Genomic DNA, 24386 nt, shown 5'->3' on the forward strand with positions numbered 1-24386 from the left:
ATCAGGATCCATCTGTCTGTCTGTCTGTCTGTCTGTGCACTGACGAACAGAACAGTGAATCTGGTTCATGTTCAGAGAAGTGTTGACTCATTTTAAAGGTAAAAGGTAAAGTATTCAAATCCATCATTTAGATTAAAATATTTTTTGCATGAAAACACTCAACTGCAAAGTAAAAGCCTTCATTCAGGACTGAGCGTCAACATTTTTAATCAGCAAAATTATATTATTTTTTTAGTAGCGGTTGTAGAATCAAGAAGAAAGCATCATTAAAAAAAACATATTGTGAAATATAAAAGAACACAACATGGAAATTTTTAAATCATAGAGATTTAGCAACATTTATAGTTGTGTGTGTGTCCTCTGTAGGCTGTTATAACGAACATGGTGGTTCCACAGTGGCGGCCTCTGATATGCTAAATGTAAGCTAGCTAGCACCATGAGGCTAGCTTGTCATGGTGCTAGCTACCTGGAATATGACGCTGTTTCTTCTGCCTCCTGCTGGATGTTTTCCTTTAACCACATATCTGTATCTATATCTACATCTATATATTATTAGATATAGATGTACAGTAGATACAAATTAATGTGTCATGTTTTTTTAATTATATCATAAAAATGTTTTTAATTACATTTTTAAATATATTTGTATTTATATGGCACAGTTTCTTTATCCAAAAAGTTCATTCTCATTAATTCCCATAAATTCCCGTGGATCACCATGCAGTTTGTGCGTTCTCTTTTGATATTTTCATGACAAAATGGAAATAACTCATGTGTAAAGAATAAGCACAAAAAAGTGTAGTTATAGTTCAACATTATTCATCTAAAAATGTCTCTAGGATGTACAAAAAACACATTATACATTAGTGGCAGTGAAGTAGTTTAGTTAAAATAATGATACTTATAATAATTCATTGCAATCAGCACATTCTTTATCTTATTTTGGGCCGTTTTTATTTTGCATTTTACTACTTAACTTGTTTTTATTGTGTTTTATTTCACTCTATTTTCAGCATATACAGCACTTAAAGCGACAGGATCTGCTGTTTAATGAGCCATATAGATAAACTGTGACCTTGAGTTTGACCTTGACTGTAAGCTGTTTAGATAATGCATGAGTTGTGCCACATTTGGAAGCCAAAAACCCCTCTCCTTCAACTGCTTTTCACCCGCTCCTCGAAAGCAGCAGGAGCATGTCGCCATCTAGTGGTCGGGGTGAGAAGTGAAACACAGGTAGGAAGCGGTGGTGATTGCAGACACTGGCTCCACCTGTTCACAGACAGGAGGCGAGTGTGGATAAAACACACAAACAGTAGAGCTCTGATGTTTGGAATCACATCCCAACAAAGGCTTTCCCTGATGGACGTGACAAAGCGCCTTGATTTTTCTGGTGAAGATTTGAGTTCGGATCCTGAGCCTAACATGGAGGTAAATGCAATAGATCAGTATAAATACTATTTCACTGGCACACATAGTTCTATCTTTTTTATGTATGTGTCTAATTTAACAGGCAGTTCCCAAAGAGAAAAAAGACACTGATAAGAGGAGGACGTTTGATTTGGACACCACTGAGACAAAAACGGGTACAAAAACAATGATTAATTCAGCAGGAAATGAAAACCACTGACTTGATTGACAAGTTGTTTCCCTGCACTTCAGAGCCGGCGTGCACTGACTCCATGCTGAAAGGGATGAAAGGTTATGAGCCGACACCAGCTGACTTGGAGTTTATAAACAAGATGAAGGAAGAGAAACTGCTCAAACACATGCAGGTGCTTCTTTATTTTTTATTTTTTTTTAACTAAGATGGCAGGTTCCTGGTGATGAGACTACAACATGTCAACTCTCCTCAGGAAGAGCTGCTGGAGGTGCAGAGGTTATTGAAAAGGGAGGAGATGGCGTTGGAGCTGGCGTGCGCTTCCAGAGACAAAGTGAAGGCTGAACTCAACAAGGTGAGTTAACAGTGAACAAGGTGAGAACATGGTGAGAAGTCGATCAATAAATCAAGTTTGGATCAAAAAATATCGTATGAAGGATCAAACAGACTGCAGACATTTATTTTAATTAATTTATGCACAAAAATGGTATTAAATAAAGTGCCCTTTTTTTGGAAATGATTCAGTTTACCGATTCATAATAATATCAGGTGTTACAGAAATGGCTGCTAACTTTGCTCTATTTTTAAATGTATTAAATTAATTGTTTAAATTTATATTGGGATTTTGGTTCGGCATCTTTAAAATGTGGGTCATCCTATAAAAAGTTTGGTAAACACTGGCCTACAGACTACACTGATAACAAGACAATTACATGAAGTATTAAAATAATATATCCCCACATACAATAATCATTTAAAAATGTATTTATTTATCAATACTACTTATCATTTTATAGTGCAACGGTGTTCAGCTATGAGAGCTATTTCAGAATTTGTTTAAAGTAACTGTGCATGTGAGAAACGTAAGATGATGAAGATCGGTGTTTATTTAACCCAGGCAGTCACTGATGTTTATGCCCTACTGCTGCTTTATGCATGTATATATATTGTGATACTGTCCATTAATGCACATACAGTTTATTTGTTTTATATTGTCTTACATTTATCTTTTTAATATTGTATTTTAGCTTATTATTGCATATGTTTTTAACATTAACTGGGGCAAGGGAAACACTATATGTCATGTACAGTATCTACAGCAAAAATTCAATTGTATTTGATTTATTTTGTATATTCAAGGATAACTTATTCAATCTAAACCATGTAGTGAGGATCATGACATCACTACATTACCATCTACCAAAATATCTTCATTGATGCTAGAAACATTTGAGGCTAAAGATGATGGATTAGTTTGAGATCATCCATGTGGCATTTACTGTCTGAGAAATTCAGATTTGAATCGGTGGCTTTCCTGATGCATGTGTTTCCCCTTACAGTTCCCATCCTGCAAAGAGCTCAGCGAGTGGATAATGGTCGTCCTCAAAATAACAAGGCCGTTCTCGGACTTCACAGACCTGGACACCAAGGATCTCCTCGCCCTGGTGATGGAGGAAGACGTCCAGACAGCCATGGACGAGACGAGGTATCAGATCAAGCAGAAGGAGAGGATCCTGACAAACAGGTAAAAATTCATGTCACTTTATTTGTGGCATCCTTTGACAGCACAGACATGAGAAACGTAATAAAAGTAAAAAAAAAAAGAGCAACATAAAAGTGATTTAGGATCAAGTAATCAAGACTTAAATCACTGTCAAATGAGTGCATTCAATCCTATTGCGACTCGACTCTCTCTGTGTTTGTCAGCACAGTGTTGTTGGAACACAGAAAGCTCCAGAAGTGAGTTCTTGGTGCTCTGCTGCTGTATAAACACAAATGCTGCCTTAGTCAAGGCTGATAGTATTGCTTGACAGAGCCTTTTTTCAGAGAAAGGACGCAGCTGTGTGGATGTTGTTTGAAAATGATGTTTATTTTGAGATTTACCCTCTATTAAGTGGTGTGCCACATTTTTTAGTCACTGACAACACTTTTAAATGATCATATCCTCTGTTATTTAGACTATTCAAGTCCTGTCAACCATTTTCCAAACCGTAACATGAAAAACCTCAGCTGTGCTTTAGTAAAGGCAGCTTCATTATAGCAGAGTTTATTTGCCAGGCCTGGATTTAGTTATGGTTTATCTGTTTAATTATTGTTATTATCATTTTTATTGGACCGCTGCAACCTCACTTTTGTTGTCTTGCAAAGCCACAAGGGTTGGGAACTTATGTACATGACACCAAAATACATACAACCATCTAACTTTCAGCCCACATTTTCTGAAATCTTTCAGTTTTACAAGTTTTAAGGTACAACAATTAAACAGAGTTTTCTACCAGGTACATTCATGTGCTCTTTACACTGTACATGCCAGATATGGAATTTTTAGTGATTATTTTCTCAATTGAATTTTCCTAACGCTCATGAATAATGTCTGATTTCTTAAATATCGTTGGCAAAACTGTGTCAAGCTACATTTTGAACAGAAAAAGAAAGGCTTTATGACTAACATGGATTCCTGAAAACGTCCTGTGCTAGGAGGAAAAACGAGGCCAAAGGAAATGGACGGCTTGAAAAAGTGATTGCAACCGAGCAGGTGAATGCAGCTCCACATAGCTTTTTCATTTATGATTAAATCATTTTTAAAATATATATTATTTTGGATTTTTCTTTTAGCTGAAAATACAGAAGATGATGACACAGTTGTCTGATCTGACATCGGAACTCGTCCGACAAGAGGTGAGATTTGACTTCACATTTGACTGGACGTTCATTTGAAGCACAAAGCGCAATCATCCAGTAAAATTGGTTTCCCCAGGAAATGTATAAAGCTCTTCAGACGCAGATCGAGACGAGCAAAGGCAACAAAGTGGAAGCAAAAGTAGAAGACACCTCTGAGATTAAAAGTGAAGGGAAACAACAAAGGAAACCAAGAAAGAAGACCAAGGAAAAGTTGCCAGATGCCAAAAACGAAAGGAAATCCAACAGAAGCAAACGTGCAGATGTTAAAACAGAAAGTCAGGCTGGTGAAGATGACACAAATGAAACTCCATTAACAACTCAGTCAACAACTGTGCAAACAAAATCCCGGTCTCTGAAAGCAGCCAAAGGGCCTCAAAGGAAAGCTCAGGAGCATGAAGCTAAATCCCAAGAGTCTGTTAAAGCTGTGAGAGGGAGACAAAAACCTGCAGAAACTGCACAGACTAAAGTGAAAAGTGTGGACGTGCAGTCCAGCAAGCCGCTGCAGGCTGCACCGTCGCGCAGAAGAGGGAAAGCTGCTGCTGCTGCTGCTGCTGCTCCTGCTGCTCCTGCTGCTACTGCTCCTGCTCCTGCTCCTCCACGTGATGATGGAGAGGAGGCACAGAGCGCTGGTCTTAGGAGATCCAAGAGGATAGCAAACAAGAGGTGAACATCTCCAGCTCACCATGAAACACCGTTCTGATTTTGTGGTAGATGATTCCTTACAACCATGGGTTTGACACATGCAGCCCTGGCCCTTTTTTTCCTTTTCACAATGCTAGGTTATGCTAGCTCCTAGCTAAAATAGTAGTGCATGATATAATAGGGCGAGCATCGCTTTAATTTTTTTGATTCATGAAGTTCTGGGAAGGAATGGTCTGATTCGATGTAGGGCCTTCCAGGTACATGGGGATAGTTCAGGTACTTTGGTTGTGTTTGTATGATTTTAGCCACTTCACAAAAGACTGATGTCATAAAATCTATGTCTACTTATATATCATTCATATCTTAAGAACATATTCACTTCAATCTTGCTGCCAGGCAAACGTTTCTGGCTGGAAACTTAAAATGTGTTGTCCCTGAGGTTGAGTGAACGTGAACACTCATACGAAAAAAAACCTGAGCTAGACTTGTACCATGTCTCAATGTCATTTTGTTTTGTCATTTAATTAAATAAAATGTTTTCTGTTGAAATTACTGAGCTACACAGGGATCAAAGGTCCCAAACTCTCAGTGACAAACTCTCTGTGCTGTGTTTGTGATTTGTGGTCCTAAATTAGCTTTCAAGCTCTGACCATAGATCAGTATGTCCTGATATACTTGGGATTATGTTAGTTTATGACCCGTTTCCCAAGCCCAACCCAGTGTCTCCGAGAGCCAGCCAGTCACACCTCATCTCAAACGGTTCCCTGTCCACAGATGGGTGTGAGTAATGAGAGCAATGCTGGATGATATAATTGTCTGTGAAGGTCCTCACTCATCCAGGTCAAAGTCATCTTCCGTACTTAGCTGTAGGTGACTGGACTTCCTAGGTGGACTGAAGGCCCTGGTATACTTCTGCACACAGCGCACGTGGAAATGACGCGAATTGCGCCATCAACTCGCCCAGATATTGGAACCGTGCGCAAAGAGCATGTTGGCTGCGCCTGGACAGTACAAACATGTATAAGAACATGCACAAACTGAAGTAGTTTGTGCATGTTCTTATACTTGAGTATTAAGCCATGCTCACCAAGCAGAAAAAAACATTTCAGCAACCGCAGAAGTAGTGGCCAAGGATAGTCATCCGAGCCTTGACCCATGAACCGGTTGACACCCAGACTCCCTGTGAACCAGATGTGTCCAAGGGAGCTGTAGCATCTTTCTCTTCTTTGGTAGGAATACGTCCTATTCCCGGTGTCCAGACTTGAACCGTCAACCGGTGATGAAGTGGGATACTACAGGACTCTGATGTAAGAGTATACCAGGGTTTACGATTTGCAAGGAAGCATACCAGGGCACTTAAGACACTATCAGGCACCTGCAATGCTGTCCCCAACTCTCTTTCCAGTCACACGTAGAGCAACAATAGGGATGTCCAACACATACCCAATAGCACACTCTGTCTCTTGGACACCTTGACTCAGGTGAAACCAACCACTTGAAATTGGGTCAGAGGGATGAACCATCTGTGTTGAGTCTCAAGACAGATTTCAGGCTTTTTCCACCAATTAGTCAGAACTGAATAAGCCTCTTGGATGAGAGGTGAAACCTCTTCAACTAAACTCAAGCAAGTCCAGTCTCCTACAGCTAATTACAGAAAATGATCTCACATCGACTCCTAATCTATCGCTCCGAGTGCAGAGGAAGGTGAAACACCACGTTTACTGTCTGAAGCTGAAGGGAGTGGGAGGTATTTGTCTCTCATTGACCAGAACTTGCCTCCCAAAGTGGTCGCTTCTCTCGATAGTTGGAGTAACATCCATCACCATGGTCGTCTTGACCGGGTCTACATACCTAAATGCACTAAGTTGCTGCCATGTGATTCGTCTGTGAATGAAAGTATGTATCATGGGTCCCAAACCCCGCGGGGAAGGGACCGGTACCAGGTCGTGGGCTGGCTTGAACCAATATGGACCAATGCAGTCTTCTAACAGAATTACACACATCTGTTTTGACTCCCCCCAGTGTTTATTTTTAAAATGGGTCCACATAGCTCACATGATGACGAGCATTACTGAAGCGTTTATGCAATGTTTTGTTAGACGTAGACAGATTAGTCAATCAGGACCATTATAATTTTTTAATAATTGGGGATCGGCCAATTTGTATTTATTAATTTACAAATATTCCACATTCCACATTTTCAGTCTCAGAAACTTGGTAAAATACCAAGTCACTATTTTGTTCATCCAATCATTGTTTTCTATTTTAATTTACTTGTTTCATGGAGGCTTTTTAGTTTATACATTGGTTTAAATTGAAATATATAAGTGCAATGCAGCAGAGATGGGGTTGTTGTAATAATATTAATTATAAAACCTATATTTTATCAGATAGAGGAAAATCTGCCAAAAATATGAGTCAAAATATCGCCATCATTACAGTAGACCAGATATCGGCTGTGTTGAACTGAAGGTCCAGTATGTAACATTTATGAGAGTTTATTGGCAGAAATGGAACACTCAGGATAATAAAGAATGAATGATCCTTAACTTTCCCTGCAGTATGGGTGGCTTCATTTTCAGTTCGACTGTAGTCACCATTCACAACCTAACAAGAGCTTTCACTTTTCCCCCCGCACACACAACTATGCAAACACAGATATTTATCTGAGGGTCAAACACAGCAAACGCAGCCAAGACCGAGGTAATACAAGCACCGGGCTGGAACCATAGATCCACATCCTGTCATTAAGTTTAATAGTCTAATATCAATAAAGACTCTTTACCTCTCCAAGAAAACGTATCGTTGAGCATGAGTCTGTTCTGAAAATGGGTTGAGCTTTGGCTGCACACAGCTGAATTTTCTTTTTTGTTATTCCTGCATTTTTTCAGCGGAGGCTCCAAGTTTCTCTGCTTGCCTTTGCCAAAACCTGGAGCCCTGAAATGCTCTGCAAAGTCAAGGCATGGGAATGTTACCTCAAATACGTCAATTTCAGAAATCAGATCTTGTTTACGCGCCCAGGCCAAGGAGACAGCCCGGGATCCTGGCCCAAGGAATTGTGGGTAATGGATTACATATAAATTGCCCATGTCTTTTGCCTTGTGGCTGGATAACTCTGTATTTGGGCACTTGTTAAAATGACCTCAATATGTTTTCCTATTTAGGAGGAAAAGGCACACAGCAACTATTGTATCAGTCGCCACATTATATTTGTGGATTAAAGGCACAAACACAGAAATTAGAAGGTTCTCACTCATGTAGGATTAATAACAAGCCTGATCTCAAAGTCTTAAACAGATGGCTGATATTTAAGTTAAGTCTATGATATCTTAGAATATGTTTACCAATTTCTCAAATCTCTTGCTTTTTAAACCACTTACTCTCCACACACCAAAGTCCATAGAGAAATTTGGTGATTTTTACATCACAGCACACAAGTGCCTCCATTCATAAGTTGATGGCATTTTTGAATGAATGTTTGAAATCCTTTGTTCAGATTCACCTCACTGACACAAACTTACCACAAGAGGCAGCAGAAGACGAGACGCTCCTGTGTCCCCGCAAGCTAAAAACACTGATTTTCTCTATGGAGTTTGGTGTGGAAAAGTGAGCTTCTTACAAACTTCCCTTTCTAATGGCAAAATAAAGCAGGGATTTAAACAGAGAGAGTTCTTAACGTATTACAAAGCTAAACGATTGTTTCTCTAACATGTTTTCAGTTTGGTCACGCTTCCATTGTTCCTGAAAACAGCACAAGCATATGTACAGTACTGTATGCCACCATTGGGGGGCAGCGTAATCGATTCATCAATAAGAATCAGTGTACCCGTTGTCCTGTTTCCTCCAGTTCTCTCTTGCTGTGTTTTGTTCAATCATATAAGGATAATAAAGGGTTACGGACACATTTTGGGGGTTTTAACAAATTTAAATCAACCCATCTTGAAAATACAACTTTTTCTTAGTTAATTAGAAACCAAAGTAATTGTAGGATTTTCATGCTACTTTATTGTAAAATGCTGATTTTTGTTTTTCTTTTGTTAGCAACTTTACTAAAATATAACAAAAATAAAATAACAAAAAGATATTTACATAGGAATTGGTTAGTACTGATAAAGAATAATACTTTGTTAGTATAAACAAGTCGTGTTGCAATGATTTGTTGATTAACTTTGAATTTGAATAATCCGATTTTATTGTTACTATTGTGTGGGACATTATTGTTTCTCTTTACATTTTAAGGATTCAGTTTGCTTTTATTATTTTAATCAAACCAAACATGAAATAATAGAGAGATTAAGTCCTAATGGAAATGACTGACTCTGTAGATCAGAGGTGTCAAACTCGTGGCCTATGGGCCACATGTGATGTGGCTCTCCAAATTGATTTCATATGGCCCGCCACTTAATATCAAGTCATAATGAGATATTTCTGCATGTCTTTCTTTTACTAATAGATTAATTTTGCATCATAAATATGTTTTAAATGTGAACTATGTATCGCTCCATATCGAGAGAAACACATGTTTTTGTGAATTCTGTTTAAATAACGTTTTTTTGCAATATCATGATGGAATAGTGGGACATAATTTTAAGCTGATGTTGCACTCCACTACCAAACAGTTGCTTTTTCCCACTTTTATTCACTTTTCCAGCCCACCGGAGCAGATGTGTAGCCCACAGGTCATTTGAGTTTGAGACCCCTGTTGTATAGATGCTAACATGTGCTGGAAAAAAACAGTGTCGGGGTCAAAGGGCACAGCCGCAGACTGTCTTTGCCTGCCATCACGGACCATCTGTCCTCCCCTGCTACATTGCTGTGTTTAGCTTGGCCACAGAGACAAACCAGTCCCCGCTCCTCCGCCAAGCAAAACCCCGTAAAAAGGATATTAGAGTGAAGGCTGCGAGCCGAGGCGGCGAGGCCCGTGACACATGTACGCGCCGCTGTGCCAGAAACACCCTTGTGTCCGTGGAACTGGTCCACGTCTCGGCGTGTGTAAGAAGAGTGTGAATCCTGTGCTGAGAATCCCAAACCCGAGAGCACTTCAGGGGAGGATGTGTCTCTTCAAATGTGGTTTTCTGAACGCCAGCGATGTCTGAAGGTTATATGACTGCTGTGGGAGAAAAATTTAAGAGAACATTAGCTGATGATTTCAAAGGAACATGAAATAAACACAAAGTTCTTGTGACGCGTTTTGAATGAGATACTCAAACGTACATTAACGTTTCTACTTGTGTGAAAGTGAGCACTCGCTTTTAAATTAACATAAGGTATCAATAGTAAAAGTACTTTAACATATTATTGTTAAATACAGTTTGGCTACTTAAAACACTTATATTATCATCTGAATTATTTTTAAGATACAGAATAACAAAACATAAGAAATACAATACTAAGGTAACCCACATCAGATGTAATTCCTTTCAAAATAAAGCGTTTTTAGCTGTTGTGTGGCAGGTATTAAGGAACCATAAGTCATTTTTACTGAGGAAGAATCAATTGACAAAAGGATCTTTGCACAGCAGCACCCCAGAGTCTTAAACAATTAAACCAATGACTGTTAAACCATAATAAAAACAAAAAGCATGCTGTTCTACAGGAAACATTGCAACTCCAAATTGAAAATGTACAGTCCTATAAATAGAACCTCAGTTTCTGGCTTGATGACAAACTCCACTATGAGAAACTTGTTTATCTGTACTGGACTACTTTGACTTGTTTCCTGTCTGCAAGGTAATTTACATTATTAGTTATATTATTTTGCTTATTTAGTATTTTTATTTTGTAGCCACAGATTTGTGAAAATCCCAGTAAATGAGCAGTTTCTGAAAGACCTGCACGTTCAAAAACACCTAAATCATGTTTCCTCCTCATTCTGATGCCCGGTTCCAACTCCAGCAACTGGTCTCCATGATGTCTACATGCCTTAAAAAAAAGTATTACTCTGCTGTCATGTGATCGGCTGACTAGATATTTGCATGACAAAGCGACCGCACAGGCGTACCTAATAAAGTGGCGGGTGAGCGTACTGTTGGAACTGTGAACGTTTTGCCCTTCAGCAGACGTTCGGTGCAGGTTTCGTGAGGACAGACTTGTTGGATTCTTTAGCAGTGAACAAATCATCATGAATTCTTCAGCAGGTTATTTCTCAGTCATGTATAAGCTGTAACCCTCGCACGTAAACCCGGCCAAAGAAAACTTGTTCTCCTGGCAAACGGAGAGGCGGCATGCTGAGTCGGTCAAAGCTGGACAAACAAGGCCCGTGTAGAAGTGAGCTGCTGTGGAGGCCACTGCAGAGTCCAAATGCAGCCTCCTGCTTCTCCTTCTAACTTTTTCTTGTCTGGCTTTATTATTGTTCTGTCTCACTTTTGACTCTTTCTTCTCTCTTTTCTAGAAGTGGGCTTTGAGATGACACACATGCCTGCAGCCAGTGGTGAGTTGAGGGCAGTGAGTTTGTGTGAGCGCTGGTATCAGCAGCAGCAGCAGCAGCCAGAAAAACTATTGTTGTGCATTATTGTATGAATATAACATTTTGGCAAATGCCACAAATGGTTTCATACATACATACTCATATATTCATGTTGAAAGATGTTCTCAAATGTTTTATATATTTGTTTATTATTATTATTTAATAAGTAAGGTAACATGTTACACTGTTTTACTCATGATTTGATTTGATCCGAATCTCAGATTCAGTGTGATTAGAAATATAAATCCTTTAACACCTAAGCCTCAAAATGTCCGTCTGGGCATTTTTTGCTTATTTTAACCAAAGAGGGGCCAAAAAATGTCCTGTGATTAAGTGCTTTTGCTAATAATCTGGCAGTTATTTACAATTTACTGCATGTTAAAATACTGTATTAACAATTTAAAATGAAGAAAAACAAATTATAAGTACATGAACACCAGATTTTGTGTGTTAAATTTGAAATTTAAACAGTATAAAACATATTTAAAATAACATTTGATAAATGGAAACTTGTATACAGGCGTGGTTCTTACTCTGTCCTTTCCATTATTTTGTTAAGTGGTTATAAGGAGTTTTTCCTATACACGTTGGCAGCCATGAGGTAGTGGTAGCTAGTCCTGTATGTGCATTCTTGGTATTATGGGCATAAACGGTGTTGTGGTTCACAGCAGGGATCTTTTACAGCTTTGTCCAATTGCTTTTTTCACGTTATCACATACTTTTACTAAGATATTACAATTTTGTCAGTAATTGTTGTGATTCCGCATCTGACTTTTCCACAGACATTACATGTCTGGTGAGCTCTGACGCTCCCACTCTGCCTCTGTGCTTTTCCCTCACTGTTCGCCGAGATGCTGCCAGAATCCTCTCAACATCAACAATGATGGCAGGCAGAATGAGATTAATACATCAACAGTTTAGCCCTGAGCTGTGAGAGCTAATGAGTTGATGAAGTCTCCTGGAGGCGGCTGACCTCAGCCCCTCTCTGTCTCTGGAACTCATTTTGCTGGATTGTAAAGTACATTATTTTGTACTTAAGGGAAACGTCCTGCGGGACTTTAATGCGCCTCAGATATCATCATCGTTTACTGCACATGAATCTGAGCAATTACTGATGGTAATTAAGTCACCTTTTTATTCTAAAGAGCGCAGAGTTATTCAGTTAAAGCCCTGATTAAAATACTCGTATCTGTCTCTCTGTGCGCTGTGGTTTGGCTCTGGAGCGAAACCTCTCACGCACACTATAGAACTTAGCGCAGTGAAATGAAGTGTGATGGTTTGTGAACGCATGAGTCTGGAATTAGACGAGTTGCTTTTCCCATAACAAGACCAGTACAATAAAAGAGGCAGTAAGAGAAAAGTGTTCATTCACTCCATATGAATCATGACTCGTGTGCCAGAGGCAACAGTGGACACAGAATAAAACGGACTTTGTTTCAGAAGAGGCTGCTGTTTTCCATTTTCCACCAAATGTAAATGTTTTCTGTCACTACCTATTACACATTTTTGTCTCTACACAAATACTTTGCATATTTATTGTGACGTACGTCCTTCATCAGGCAAAATGCAAATTTTTCAACATTGTGAATGTGAATATTGTCTGGTTTCTTTGCTCTTTATAACAAAGAAATCATTCAGACTGAATCATTTTGAAAGATATTTGAGAACATATATATATATACATGTGTGTGTGTATATACATATATATATATATATACATATATACATACAGTGTTTTAGAAAACAGCAGGGGAACTGAGGAAGCAAAATGAAACTGAGCCATCATTAATGTGAGTATTTACATGTGTGATTTTTCCTTCTGTGTTCTGTCAAAATTCCTGCTTCGCAAGCAGCCAATTAAGTAGTTTGAGGTTAATTTATTCTGCTAATGTAAGAGACTTAGGTTCAACAGGAAGTCTCGATGAGGACGTTCCACCATGTTAACACCCTCACTCTGGCATCGCTGTGTCTCAGCCTGGGTGGAAAAACAGTGTCAGGGTGAGTTTACTCTGTTCCTCAGAGGAATGTTGGGAATTGTTTGCACTGTCTACTCAAAGTTCTGTTTCCAGATTGGCTCAGTTTTTGCTGTTCCTAGACGTGCGCACTGACAAACATGTAGATCCTAACGTCTGGCCTCAGTGATCCAATCACATGTGGACACACTCAATCACCATCAACCTATTGTCTTAACGTGAGCTTGGTTATGGCTTCCCATGTCCTTTATTCAAATATGCACTGACGTCACGTCTGTTTGCAAGAACAAAATTGTGTTTTGAGTCAGTTGAGTGCAGAAGTGTCTGTGGGTTTTGTATTACTGGTGTTGTCAGGACCTCGATCTGTTTTTTATTACATTTTAAGGTGAAGACATGTTGTTAGGATGAGGTTAGAGTTATGTTGAGGTTAATGTGAGACCAGTAGTAGTTTAGGGTTAAGGTTAAAGTCAATCTTACCATTCGGAAGAAGGAGGATTCATTTTCAATTTCCACTAAATGTCTTTCTCAAGCTATTATTTGGATAATACTTTTAAAATAACATCGTATTTAATAATATCTCCATATTATCACACTATTACCATTGTTGTTACTTTCCTGAAAGATCCTGTGTAAAGTGATGAAAAAAGTGGCCACTGCAACCGTTGCACACACAACTCACATCTTCTGGTCTTCGAGCTCAAGTGGGGACCAGAGTTCGGGGACCAGAGTCCGGGGACTTCAGGAACGTCGCAGTTTTTTCAGTGTTTGTACAGAATATTGACGTTAACACTCCAGTAACATGTAGAGCAGGGACATTTTCACCATTTTGCTGGTAGTTTAAAGACAATATTGCACATAGCAACAGAGGTAGTTTAGCAGCAGTCCTCCACCCTCTATCTCTCCCTCTTCCTTTTCTTCAGCAGCACCTGCAGCCTCACAGCAGGAGTCTGCTCCTCTTCCTGTTCTTCTTCTACTTGGGACAAAGACATCTCAGCTAGCAGGTGCAGTGACTCAGGCGTGAACGACAGACCACAGTTAAGGAGGGTTTTTATATTGACACCATAATTGGAGGAGGAGTTGAGCTACTGTGGCTCCTGTGCATCACAAGGCCTTAATTCTTTGGAAAAGACTACTAGAGAAACTATTTTCAGTTTTAACTAAATGTTTTTTGACTTATGTTAAGGAGCCACTGTTCCTTAACATACACAATATGAAGACAAGAGATGCTGAATTTGCTTTATGGGATCTTTTTAAATGGAATGTGTTACCAAATTATGTCACGATTTGTATTAATACTGTATAAATCAAGGTCCTCAAAATGATGTTTTTGTGGATCTGAGGACTCATTCACAGAGTGCTCAGACATGGGCAATGGTGGGGGAATGGTAGAGTGAGTTGTCTTTCAAATGGAAGGTTGAGGGTTTGATTCCCGGCTCCGCTACTCTACAGCATCTACAGAATCTGGGATTATAATGTAGAGCCTCTGAGGCTGGTGAACACAGCATGGTTGAGTTGTAGACCTGGCCCCAGTATTGAATTTATTAATGCAAAAATTGTTTTGCCAAGTGTAGAAATAAAACAGTGCTATATGGTTTTTGTTCAGGAATTCTGCCTCAGACACACGTACAAAGAAAATATTCCTGCTCAGTATCTCGCATGACAAGACTCTCTAATGATAGCTTCGACTGTTTCACAACAGGGGGCTGCAATATCTGTGGTCCGATGTTGTTGACGGATCAAAGCTTGTACTGCGTGCAGTAAATGACCCCTTACCCTCCCACTCCAGAGTGACCTACAGAGGAGGAGGAAAATCCATCATTCATGTGAAAATTGTCTTTTAATTCGTGCAGACAGCTTCATGGAAAAGAGGAAAAAGTTTGGCCCGTTGGGGCCATTTTTTTTTTTTGGGATATTTCATACCTTCACCTCGAGTCACGTGGCTCTCAGACAGCGGCCGCTCCTGACTCCAGAGGAAAAACATGAGCTTATTAAAGGTACACGCCCCAAATATTCAGACCATTACAGTGCTGAAATTACAAGTTTAAACACTGGACGTAATGTGTCTTTACAAGACGGTTTAAAGGATTTTCACCAGTGTTTCTCCACAGTGTTTCCATTTGAAATGGGTTTCATTTGATTTTGCCAATCGAAAATGTAGATTGTACAATTTTTTTTAAACATTTAAAACATTTTCTCCTTTTTGTTTTAAATTGTAGTTGTTTTGAATCTTTCTTTAAATAACTTTTTATTTTGTGTTTGTATTTTCTTTCAAAATTGTAATAATTTTAAAGGTTTTATTTTGTAAAGCATGTTGGATGACCACTGTGATAATGTGCTAATGCTGTAAAAATGTGTCTTTTTCAAGCACAATTATTTCATCATTAAACATAATTTTCAGTATAAGAACGATATAAAAGGACATACATACAGTAAGAGTTACACTGTTAAGTTTGCAGTGTTAAAATAAGACTCAGATTAGAACCAAATCCACCGTGGTATAGTGTTAAATTTAAATAGTTTACTAAAACAGCTGAAAACAGTTCAATGCACTCTGAAATAGCACTCTAAAATTAACTATTTTAGCATTAAATTGACACCAAAACAGTTACTATTCCAGACTATATTCCACTACAATATTTACTGAGTAAATAAGGTAGACAAGAATAAAGATTACAGCACTTAATAAGTAAAATCCTCTATTACAGTTATAAATATGATGTGTGAATATGATATTATTTTTAGCTTCATTACGGCTATTTGAGTGTGAGAAAAGTGTATTTAAACACTTGTGCTGTTTTCACAGTCAATATTTCTCTGGCCTCCTGGACATGAGCTCATGTTCCAGCCTAATTCCTGAATCCACACTGAGCTAAGTCGCACGTTTGCCCCAGAAGCCCGTCGAACCAGACTTTGTCCAGCCTGAGGACAAGATAAAACATACAATGACTCAGCAGATTTCCCGGCTAGAAGAGAGCCCTCTTTTTTGGATCTGCCAAAATTGATTAATCTGCTTCCCAACATCGAGCACCGGGGGTTTCCAGTCCGAATTCCAAGGGCAACAGGGGAATAAAACATAAAGCAAAGTGTTTAGCTCAGACTTGGAGCCACATAAATAGAACATTAGAGAGGGAGTCACTCCTAATCTAGACTGAGATTACCTCCCAGGCCAAATGTTACAGTCAAATCACAATATAGTTGACATAATGTAGCAGAAAATATAGGTTTTATAATAGATTATAGAAGGATATTTAGTTTTGACTTTTCATATTAACTTCATACAATAACTCTTTTAGTGCTCAAAAATATTTTAAATTAACCCGCGATCGGTCTAATCCAGAGGTGTCAAACTAGCAGCTCGAGGGTTATATGCGGCCATGCAATTGACTGCCCGCCACAGGTGAAAGAATATAGACAGAATATACTACTATACATAAACCTTGCTTGCCAAGATTACTTTTCTTTTTTGGCAAATAAATAGGACACATTTACCAGTAATTTGTCTTATTTTACTTACTTAAAAATACATTTTTTGCAGTGTAAAACTGTTGATCACCACTTTTATTGATTTTTGAGTGGATTCACAAGGAAATATCACACACAGAAATATGTTTCACAGTTGTACATTTAATGAAAAAATTCTTCCTTAAGGATGAATAAACTGGTCAATAAATGAAAATGTTTTCTTACTAATCCAGCTAACCCATGAAAATGTTTTCTTCTCAATATCCACCTCTCTTACTATTACTTCTCTTCCTCTACTCCAGGGAAAAAGTCACCGTTCCCAAGCAGCACAAGCTCCCACTACCGTCCTGATGTTCTTAGTGCAGGTCAATAAACCAACACTGCTACGAATGGGTGAGAAAATTTTGCTTGGCTAAAATACTTAATAGTGGATTGTGAATCTGGCCACTTTCAGACTGTAATGTTCCTTAAAATCAGGGGGGAAAAAGCCCAGCAACTGGCCAAAATTTATCTTCTTGGTGGTAAAATAACAACATCTTTCAAACCCAGTCGAGAATTACGAAATACTGGTTTTACCACACACATTTGCACAATTTTGTTTATATAAAAATAGGCCTTTTATTGTCTTGAAAATCTTTTCTTCTTTTTTTTGCAGTGTTTTGTCTTTGTTAATCACTTAATACTACATTGTTTAATAGGGTATGAACAAAAATGTATTGATTTAAAAGTACACAGGTTAAATTGGATTGCCAACAATGAATGAAATAATGTGGACCATGAACCTTGACAAATCTTCTGGTCTTGAAAAATATAAATATTATATGTTTAAACAGTTATGCAGCCTTACTGTTTAATTTTCTTATTATATGTACGTGTGTGATACTGAATGTAAAATATCTAATCCATCTGGTGCGGTAAAAAGTCCTCACACAATGTTTTTTTGGCGTGTCAGTGTGTTTCTGCGTGCAGGCAGTGTGATGTATTTGGTGACTGACAGGCTGCAGAGAAGCAGGAAAAGCAAACAGTTGTGGATCATATTCACCGTAAAACTCTTAATGTAACGACTGCAATCGGGCTGTAGGTAACTTACACAGAAACACATGGACGTAAAGCCATGTGAATGTACACAAAAGCTCTATAGTTAGCATTGAGCCTAAGACAAAGAGAAACAGAGCTGAAACTGAATCTCTGATACAAACCATGGAGCGCATAACTGTGGAAACTTCTGAGGGAAAATCCAAAATGATGTCACTAGGCTTATGTGTGCTACAAACATAAGCTTAAACATCAACTCTCAAACCCATGTGCACAGATCACAGAGTGAAGATATTGTAACCATGACATTTACACTCAATGGTCACTTGATATATCTCTGTGTCCTCATCTTACAGGCTGCAGGATCCAGATCCAGTTTCAAGGCTATAATCATAATTAGCAGTAGTATTATTGTCATTATTATTTTTATGCTATAAGTAAAGTTCATAGTGGTAGAATTGTTTATCAACAAGCTCTGCTGCTGCCTGTATAAATGACATTGCAATACTATACACATGCCATAACTGATTCAGAACTGTCTTGTCTAAACCTATAACTTGACACAACTGTTATATATCTGCTCCTGGTCTCTTTCAGTTTCTCTATCCCCCACCTCGCCTCTGTCCCCCATTTTTCCTTTCACCTAAACTGAGGATGATCTTTTGGGGAATTGTGAATTTCTTGGCGAATTATGACAAGGTAAGGAACTATAACATTTACTATACATCTGTAAAACATAACATTTTATGCTGAGACAGCTAACATTATGATAATATTTGATGTTTTGTCTAGTAAAGTGACTGTGTGAATGTCAAACTAAAACTATCAAACTAAAAATATGCATCTTTTCTTTAAAGAAACTGGAAACCGTGTAGATGAAATCAGATGGGATTGTGGGAAATAGCAGCTCTTGTGTTTATGGAGCTTGATCCAAAGTGTAAAAAAATCAAGATTCGTCCATGTATTCATCAAATAAATGGACACATAGAAAGCAAGAAAACTCCCAGAGGCTGCATTCTGGGAAATGTAGGAAATAAAAAATGGCAGTTGGCCATAAAAGTGGGTGTGCCGATAAAAAAAAAAAAAGTTAGAAAACCACATGGAAATGTCCCGCAGACTGATCATATCTAACAGTGGAGCCGCATGTGAAATTAGACTGAAAACCAAAGAATCCAACATTCAATTTTGGCTTGTTGATTTTAAAATCACAACGCTTTTTTTCTTGTCTACACAAACCAGACGATTGCATCATCGTAAGTAAAATCACTGAAAGAGGAGCGGATCACCAAGACGGCTGCCTGCCATCCACACACTTAACATGCTGACAGTGACACTGACTAACAAAAACAACAGGGAATAACTCACACACACACACACACACACACACACACACAGAGAGAGAGTTTTACAGTACAGAGTCGGGGCTGTTTGCTCTCATGCGACTCTCCCATTTCAGGCCTAATGACCAGAGGAAATTTCGGGAAAAGGTGGTTTTTGCAGCTAATGATTCCTTTCCTGTGATATCACGCGAAGCTCCCTGCACTTTGGTTTGTTCTGTAAAAGAACCGACTGACTTCACAGTGACAGCACGGCTCTGTGACCAAGTGAATGTTGTTGTTTTTGCCATTACTAAGTGGCACAAGCCATCCCTCGTGGCACGCTGCAGTGAACAGCTCGCTCGCTGTGAGATAATAACGATAATATTTGACTTGCTGGGTCATTTACTACTAAAACAGCACCTGGATTTCAGACATTTAGACATTGTTTATGTTCTCGTAAAACCTTACCTTAAGCTTATTTTAAAGCTGTTCGATGGAGGAAATGTATTATGTTAAGAGACATGTCATCAAAGATGAAGGAAACATCTTGAATTGATATACTGACCATCACTGTGGAGTCAGTATATTCACAAAATACATTTTAATTTGCAGGTAGCATGTTCTTCCTATATCGTGAAGAAAGTTGCCAGGTATATAAAACCTTGTCTGTACAGCTATTAGAAATCCTTAATCTTTATATTAGTATGATCTGTTTATTTGTGTAATTAAACTGTCAAATTACCATTTATTGATTGCTCTATCCCAACGACTTTTTTCCCCTGTTTCAGAAAGCCTTTTTCTCGGTCATCAGCACCTCAAAAGCGTCATTGGTGGTCACTACATGAATGTCTCCCTCCACCGCTGTCTGTGCCAGCGACATTTACGAAAAGCTTGGTGCTGTTCACACTGACTCGCTCTAATGAAGGAATGAGGACATTTCATCCTCGCTCACTGCCCCTCTGCCAAATTCACAAAAAACATCCACCAAACATGGAGAGGAACATTTGCAGTCGCAGCCACTGAGACGAGCAGATTAACAGCCAGACAGAAAAATTCAGAGGTGGTCATGAGCGAGAGAGAGAGAAAGAGAGAGAGAGAGAGAGCTAACGGCTTGTCACCGCATGAAGTAGTAACTGCTTCCAGCAGTGGCTTTGCTTGTTTCACAGTGATGAGGCCAAGCTGCTGACTGCATACATCCTTTACTTTGCTCAACATATGTACACACAGTTAGTCCTTCTCGCCCCAAAGATGTAACTGTTATTAATACTTTACTCTCATTTAAGGTTTAAATCGTCCACAGGTCACAGGATTGCAGGACATGGATTACTGAAGGAGCCTAAGGGGGCCAAAGGCTCAGTATGTTAGTCTGCTGAAGGTTGGATTAATGAATACAGATTTGTCAATAGTGGGTGATAGTTAGCAATCTCTGGACAGGCAGGTGCTGTAGGTCACTCACAATTAAGTCAATGCAAGATGGAGCAGTGGGTATAAAGTGGAGCAGCTTTGGAAAAGTTAAAAAGACATAGGTCTAGAGATAGGATTGGACCAGGAGAATGGACCAATTGAAGCCATTCTCAATGTCGGTTTTTGGAAGAATCACATGCATGTGCAACTCAAGATACCACCCATCTTTGCATTTCATGAAGAGGACCCCTCATTGTACCTGACTCAGAACCTGAACATATTCATTGGGTTTGCTCGTACAACCCCTTTATCAGGGACATCCCCAATTATCTATGTGGTGTCAGGCCTTCTGCACTTGAACAAATGTGCCAGGGCAGCATATCTGTTAAGGAATCAGACATGAGGACTCAGGTAGAGTGAGCGAGTCGGTGGTTGGGGAGCACGGATGCGTCTCAAGGTTGCCACAACCCTTTGCTTTGAATTGTAAACTCATTTCCGCCTCTAGGAGCCAATCGACTTTGCCACTTTTCTCACTCTTGGTTACTATGGACTGTGCCTTCAAGAACCCGAACTGTTGACAACCCTGGTCACTGGCAGCCCACACGGGGACTGTTGGGAGCCTCAGTCTATTGTGGTCTGCACAGAACTATGTTGTCTATTGTTGTGGCCTACGTGTTAAAAGCAGTCCTTTCTTCAGGATAAAGGTCTGTTCTAAGAACTCCTGTTCCCAGCATCCACTGCAGCTCACACCTACATGTAAGACCCAGCAGAGCAGAATTCTCCGCTCTCATTGGCTGCCCCTACTGGATGCCACTCCTCTCCAGCTGAATGCTTGAACGCAAGCCCTCAACTTCAGCTCTTTCCCCCCTTGGTTATCGCAGCTTCTACCGAGCTCTCCTCACCTAGCCACTATGGGTATTGGGTATTTATTTTACCCACACAGCCCCTTTGGATCTGCACCTGGAAACCCCTGCACCATCAAGCTAACCTACCTAAAGGAGGGAAGCTTGATGGTCAGATAGTGAAGGACGGCAGAAACCACCTTCACCACAAAGTCAACTCCTATGCTGTTTTCCCCCACTATGACACAGAGTATCAGCTGCTTATTTAAAGATTTTACATTTTTAAAGTTCTAACATTGTAACATTTGTTTGCAGTGTAACTTGCTGCTTACTTTTATCCGCACATTTACCAGAAAGCTGAAACTGAGGATTAACATTTTTAAGGTGGGTGCAATTTGCATAACTTAAGTCTTATAAAAAGACAAATTTCCTGTGCACTCTCCTCCAAAAGAAGCCAAAAATCAACCTAATTACCTTGAAAACAATCCAGGTCAGTTTTCTTATCTGGTTTACATGTGTTTTCAGGTACAAATATGACGTTTTCTCTAAGGCCTAGGTTTTCCATTTGACATGGTTATCAAAGTAATATCACATGCTTTCACTTTGTTTTATAATCATTTATAATCATCAACTACATTTATCATGATTTAATTCATATTCTCCACTATGATATAAAATAAGAAATATTAAAAAAATACAATAACAATTCTATAAGTGAACAATGGAACATTGGTATGCAGGTATGCAATTTTTTTTATGAATATCAAAAAGTGCAATGAGCCTTGTAAAGTGCCATACAAATTATACAATTATAGAAATTGATTATATTGTGATATTTTAACATTATTTTATTATCACAATAGTCATGGGATATAATTGTACAACTATATCTGTGGTATTGATGGGACAAAATCCCATGAATGCCGCATTGAAAGTTTGTGAGTCAAACTTTGTTCTCTGTGAACTGCGAGAACCCAAAAAGAAAGTCAAGGCATTTTCCCACTGTCCACTTCAATACACGTCTTTGTAGTTTTGGTTTGGGAGCACAAAGTGTTTCTAGTTCTGGCCAAATTATATTCACGGTGACTGGATTAATAACGTTCCAGTCAATCAAATGAAAAACAGGCAGTCATATAGCAGCTGCAGTATGAGGGAGACATTGGAGCTGTTTGACAGGTCATGTTTTAAGTTTGGCGTGACATCTGGGGATATGGACATTTTTATTGTAAGACCAAAAGTTCAGGGAAAGAAAAAGCAAGAATTATCTGTAGCAGTCTCTGTTTTCACAGAGGATACAGAACAAAGGTCTGTGTATCTGTGCATAAACCTGTTTGCATTTCAGGATGAAATTATTCACTGATTAGAGAACAGGAAACTGGGAGGAATAGACACAATTCTCTATGCTTTTAATGTTGCTGCAGTGTTTTGATTTTGCAGATCAAGCAGGTTAATAGCTACATAAACATGCAGACAGGTATGACGTCAGTGTTTCCACTGCTTGTTGTTCAGTCTGGGAAAGAAAAGATTCTTGTAACAAAACGTACCAGCTCGCTCCACTGCAAGGAAAAGTAAAGTTGTCTTTTGTTAAGCTGTGTGTAATATAGGCCAAAGTGACTGTCTTTTCTGTTCAACTAAGCTGAGAGGCTTTTTCCATTTGCAAAACAAACACACAATCATGTATTAGCAGCGTAAGGACATTTACAAGACAAGCACGTCCTGCATGAGAACATGTTAGCAAGAGCTATGATTCTTCTTCTAAAGTAAACCAGCTGTTTTGTGAGTGAATAAATTCCCTGTCCCTTCAGTGAAGTGAAAACTTTGGACACAAGCTCAATATATTTTTGATTTTTCAGACCAAAAACTTGTTTTTACTGTGAAAGGCCTCCATTAGCTAAGTCATTGGTTAGTGCAGTGGTTAGCACTTGCACGTTGGTGCAAGATGGAAACATTGCCCTGAGCTAACTGGTTAGCTAAGGGCTAACACCTTGGTTAGGTAACTTGGTTAGTTAAGGGCTAACACCTTGGTTAGGTAACTTGGTTAGTTAAGGGCTAACACCTTGGTTAGGTAACCTGGTTAGTTAAGGGCTAACACCTTGGTTAGGTAACTTGGTTAGCTAAGTGCTATCCAATGGTAAGCACTTATGTTGTGTGAGATGGAAAACGTTGCCCTAGCTAAGTCCTTGGTTAGCTCAATCCATGCTTAATTAAGTGCTAACATTGCCCTTAGTTAACTTTTCTTACATCATTTTATCATTAATGTGCAAATGGAGTGAAAAACCATAAGAGAAGTTAGTGTTTTAAAACTAAGTGTATGTTTCATGTTTTGTACATCCCAGTTTGAAGGTACAGCGTGTGGGTTTTAGCAACATCTTTTGGAGGAGATGCATATTGCAGGTGAAGGTCACCTTACTCTTCTACTCTTCGCCAAGCTTGTAGGAGAACTTGTGTTAGCTGCCAGTTAGCATTACAGCTCAAAAGGTGGTTTAGTTTGTCCATTTAAAACATGGTTGTCCAACATGGCGGCCTGCGTGGAGGACCAACTCCAGATTTAAAGATAAAGGGCTCATTCTGTGCTAATTAAAACAATTATTCATTATTCGTCATTACTGACGTCTGTCAAATGGAAGACAAACATACTCCGTGTGAAATGTTTTTAAATCTCATACACTGGACCTATAAATGTCCGAATAAAAAGGACATGTGTCAACAATGTGAACTGTTTGTAACTGGGCCTTGCGGTGACATTGTTGTCAACTACTGTGTGCAGTACTGTTGTAGTCACACGAAACCCTTCCCCTTCATCCCGCTTCATCCTGACCTCAGCCAGCGCTGGAGAAACCAAAGTGAGACCATTCCCATAAATCTTTATGCACGCAAAGAATGCAATGTGAGCTCCAAGTCAAACAAGAATCTTTCCTCCTTTTCTGATATATAGACGTGCAGCTGATTGGGAAGTTCGCTTCT

At 39.0% G+C, this 24386-nt stretch overlaps 1 protein-coding gene across 1 annotated transcript; it reads left to right on the forward strand.

Annotated features, from left to right (window-relative positions):
- The first annotated feature begins 774 nt into the window (after nt 1–774).
- On the forward strand, nt 775–5370 carry LOC131441991 (uncharacterized). Its single transcript, XM_058612390.1, has 8 exons — nt 775–1428; nt 1511–1583; nt 1660–1772; nt 1854–1952; nt 2938–3122; nt 4076–4133; nt 4214–4276; nt 4356–5370. Exons 1-8 carry the CDS (start codon nt 1111–1113, stop codon nt 4944–4946), a joined length of 1500 nt encoding a protein of 499 aa, XP_058468373.1. The 5' UTR covers nt 775–1110; the 3' UTR covers nt 4947–5370.
- The last annotated feature ends 19016 nt before the right edge of the window (nt 5371–24386 follow it).

This window comes from Solea solea, chromosome 2, assembly GCF_958295425.1.
Source record: "Solea solea chromosome 2, fSolSol10.1, whole genome shotgun sequence".
NCBI classification, from domain to species: domain Eukaryota; kingdom Metazoa; phylum Chordata; class Actinopteri; order Pleuronectiformes; family Soleidae; genus Solea; species Solea solea.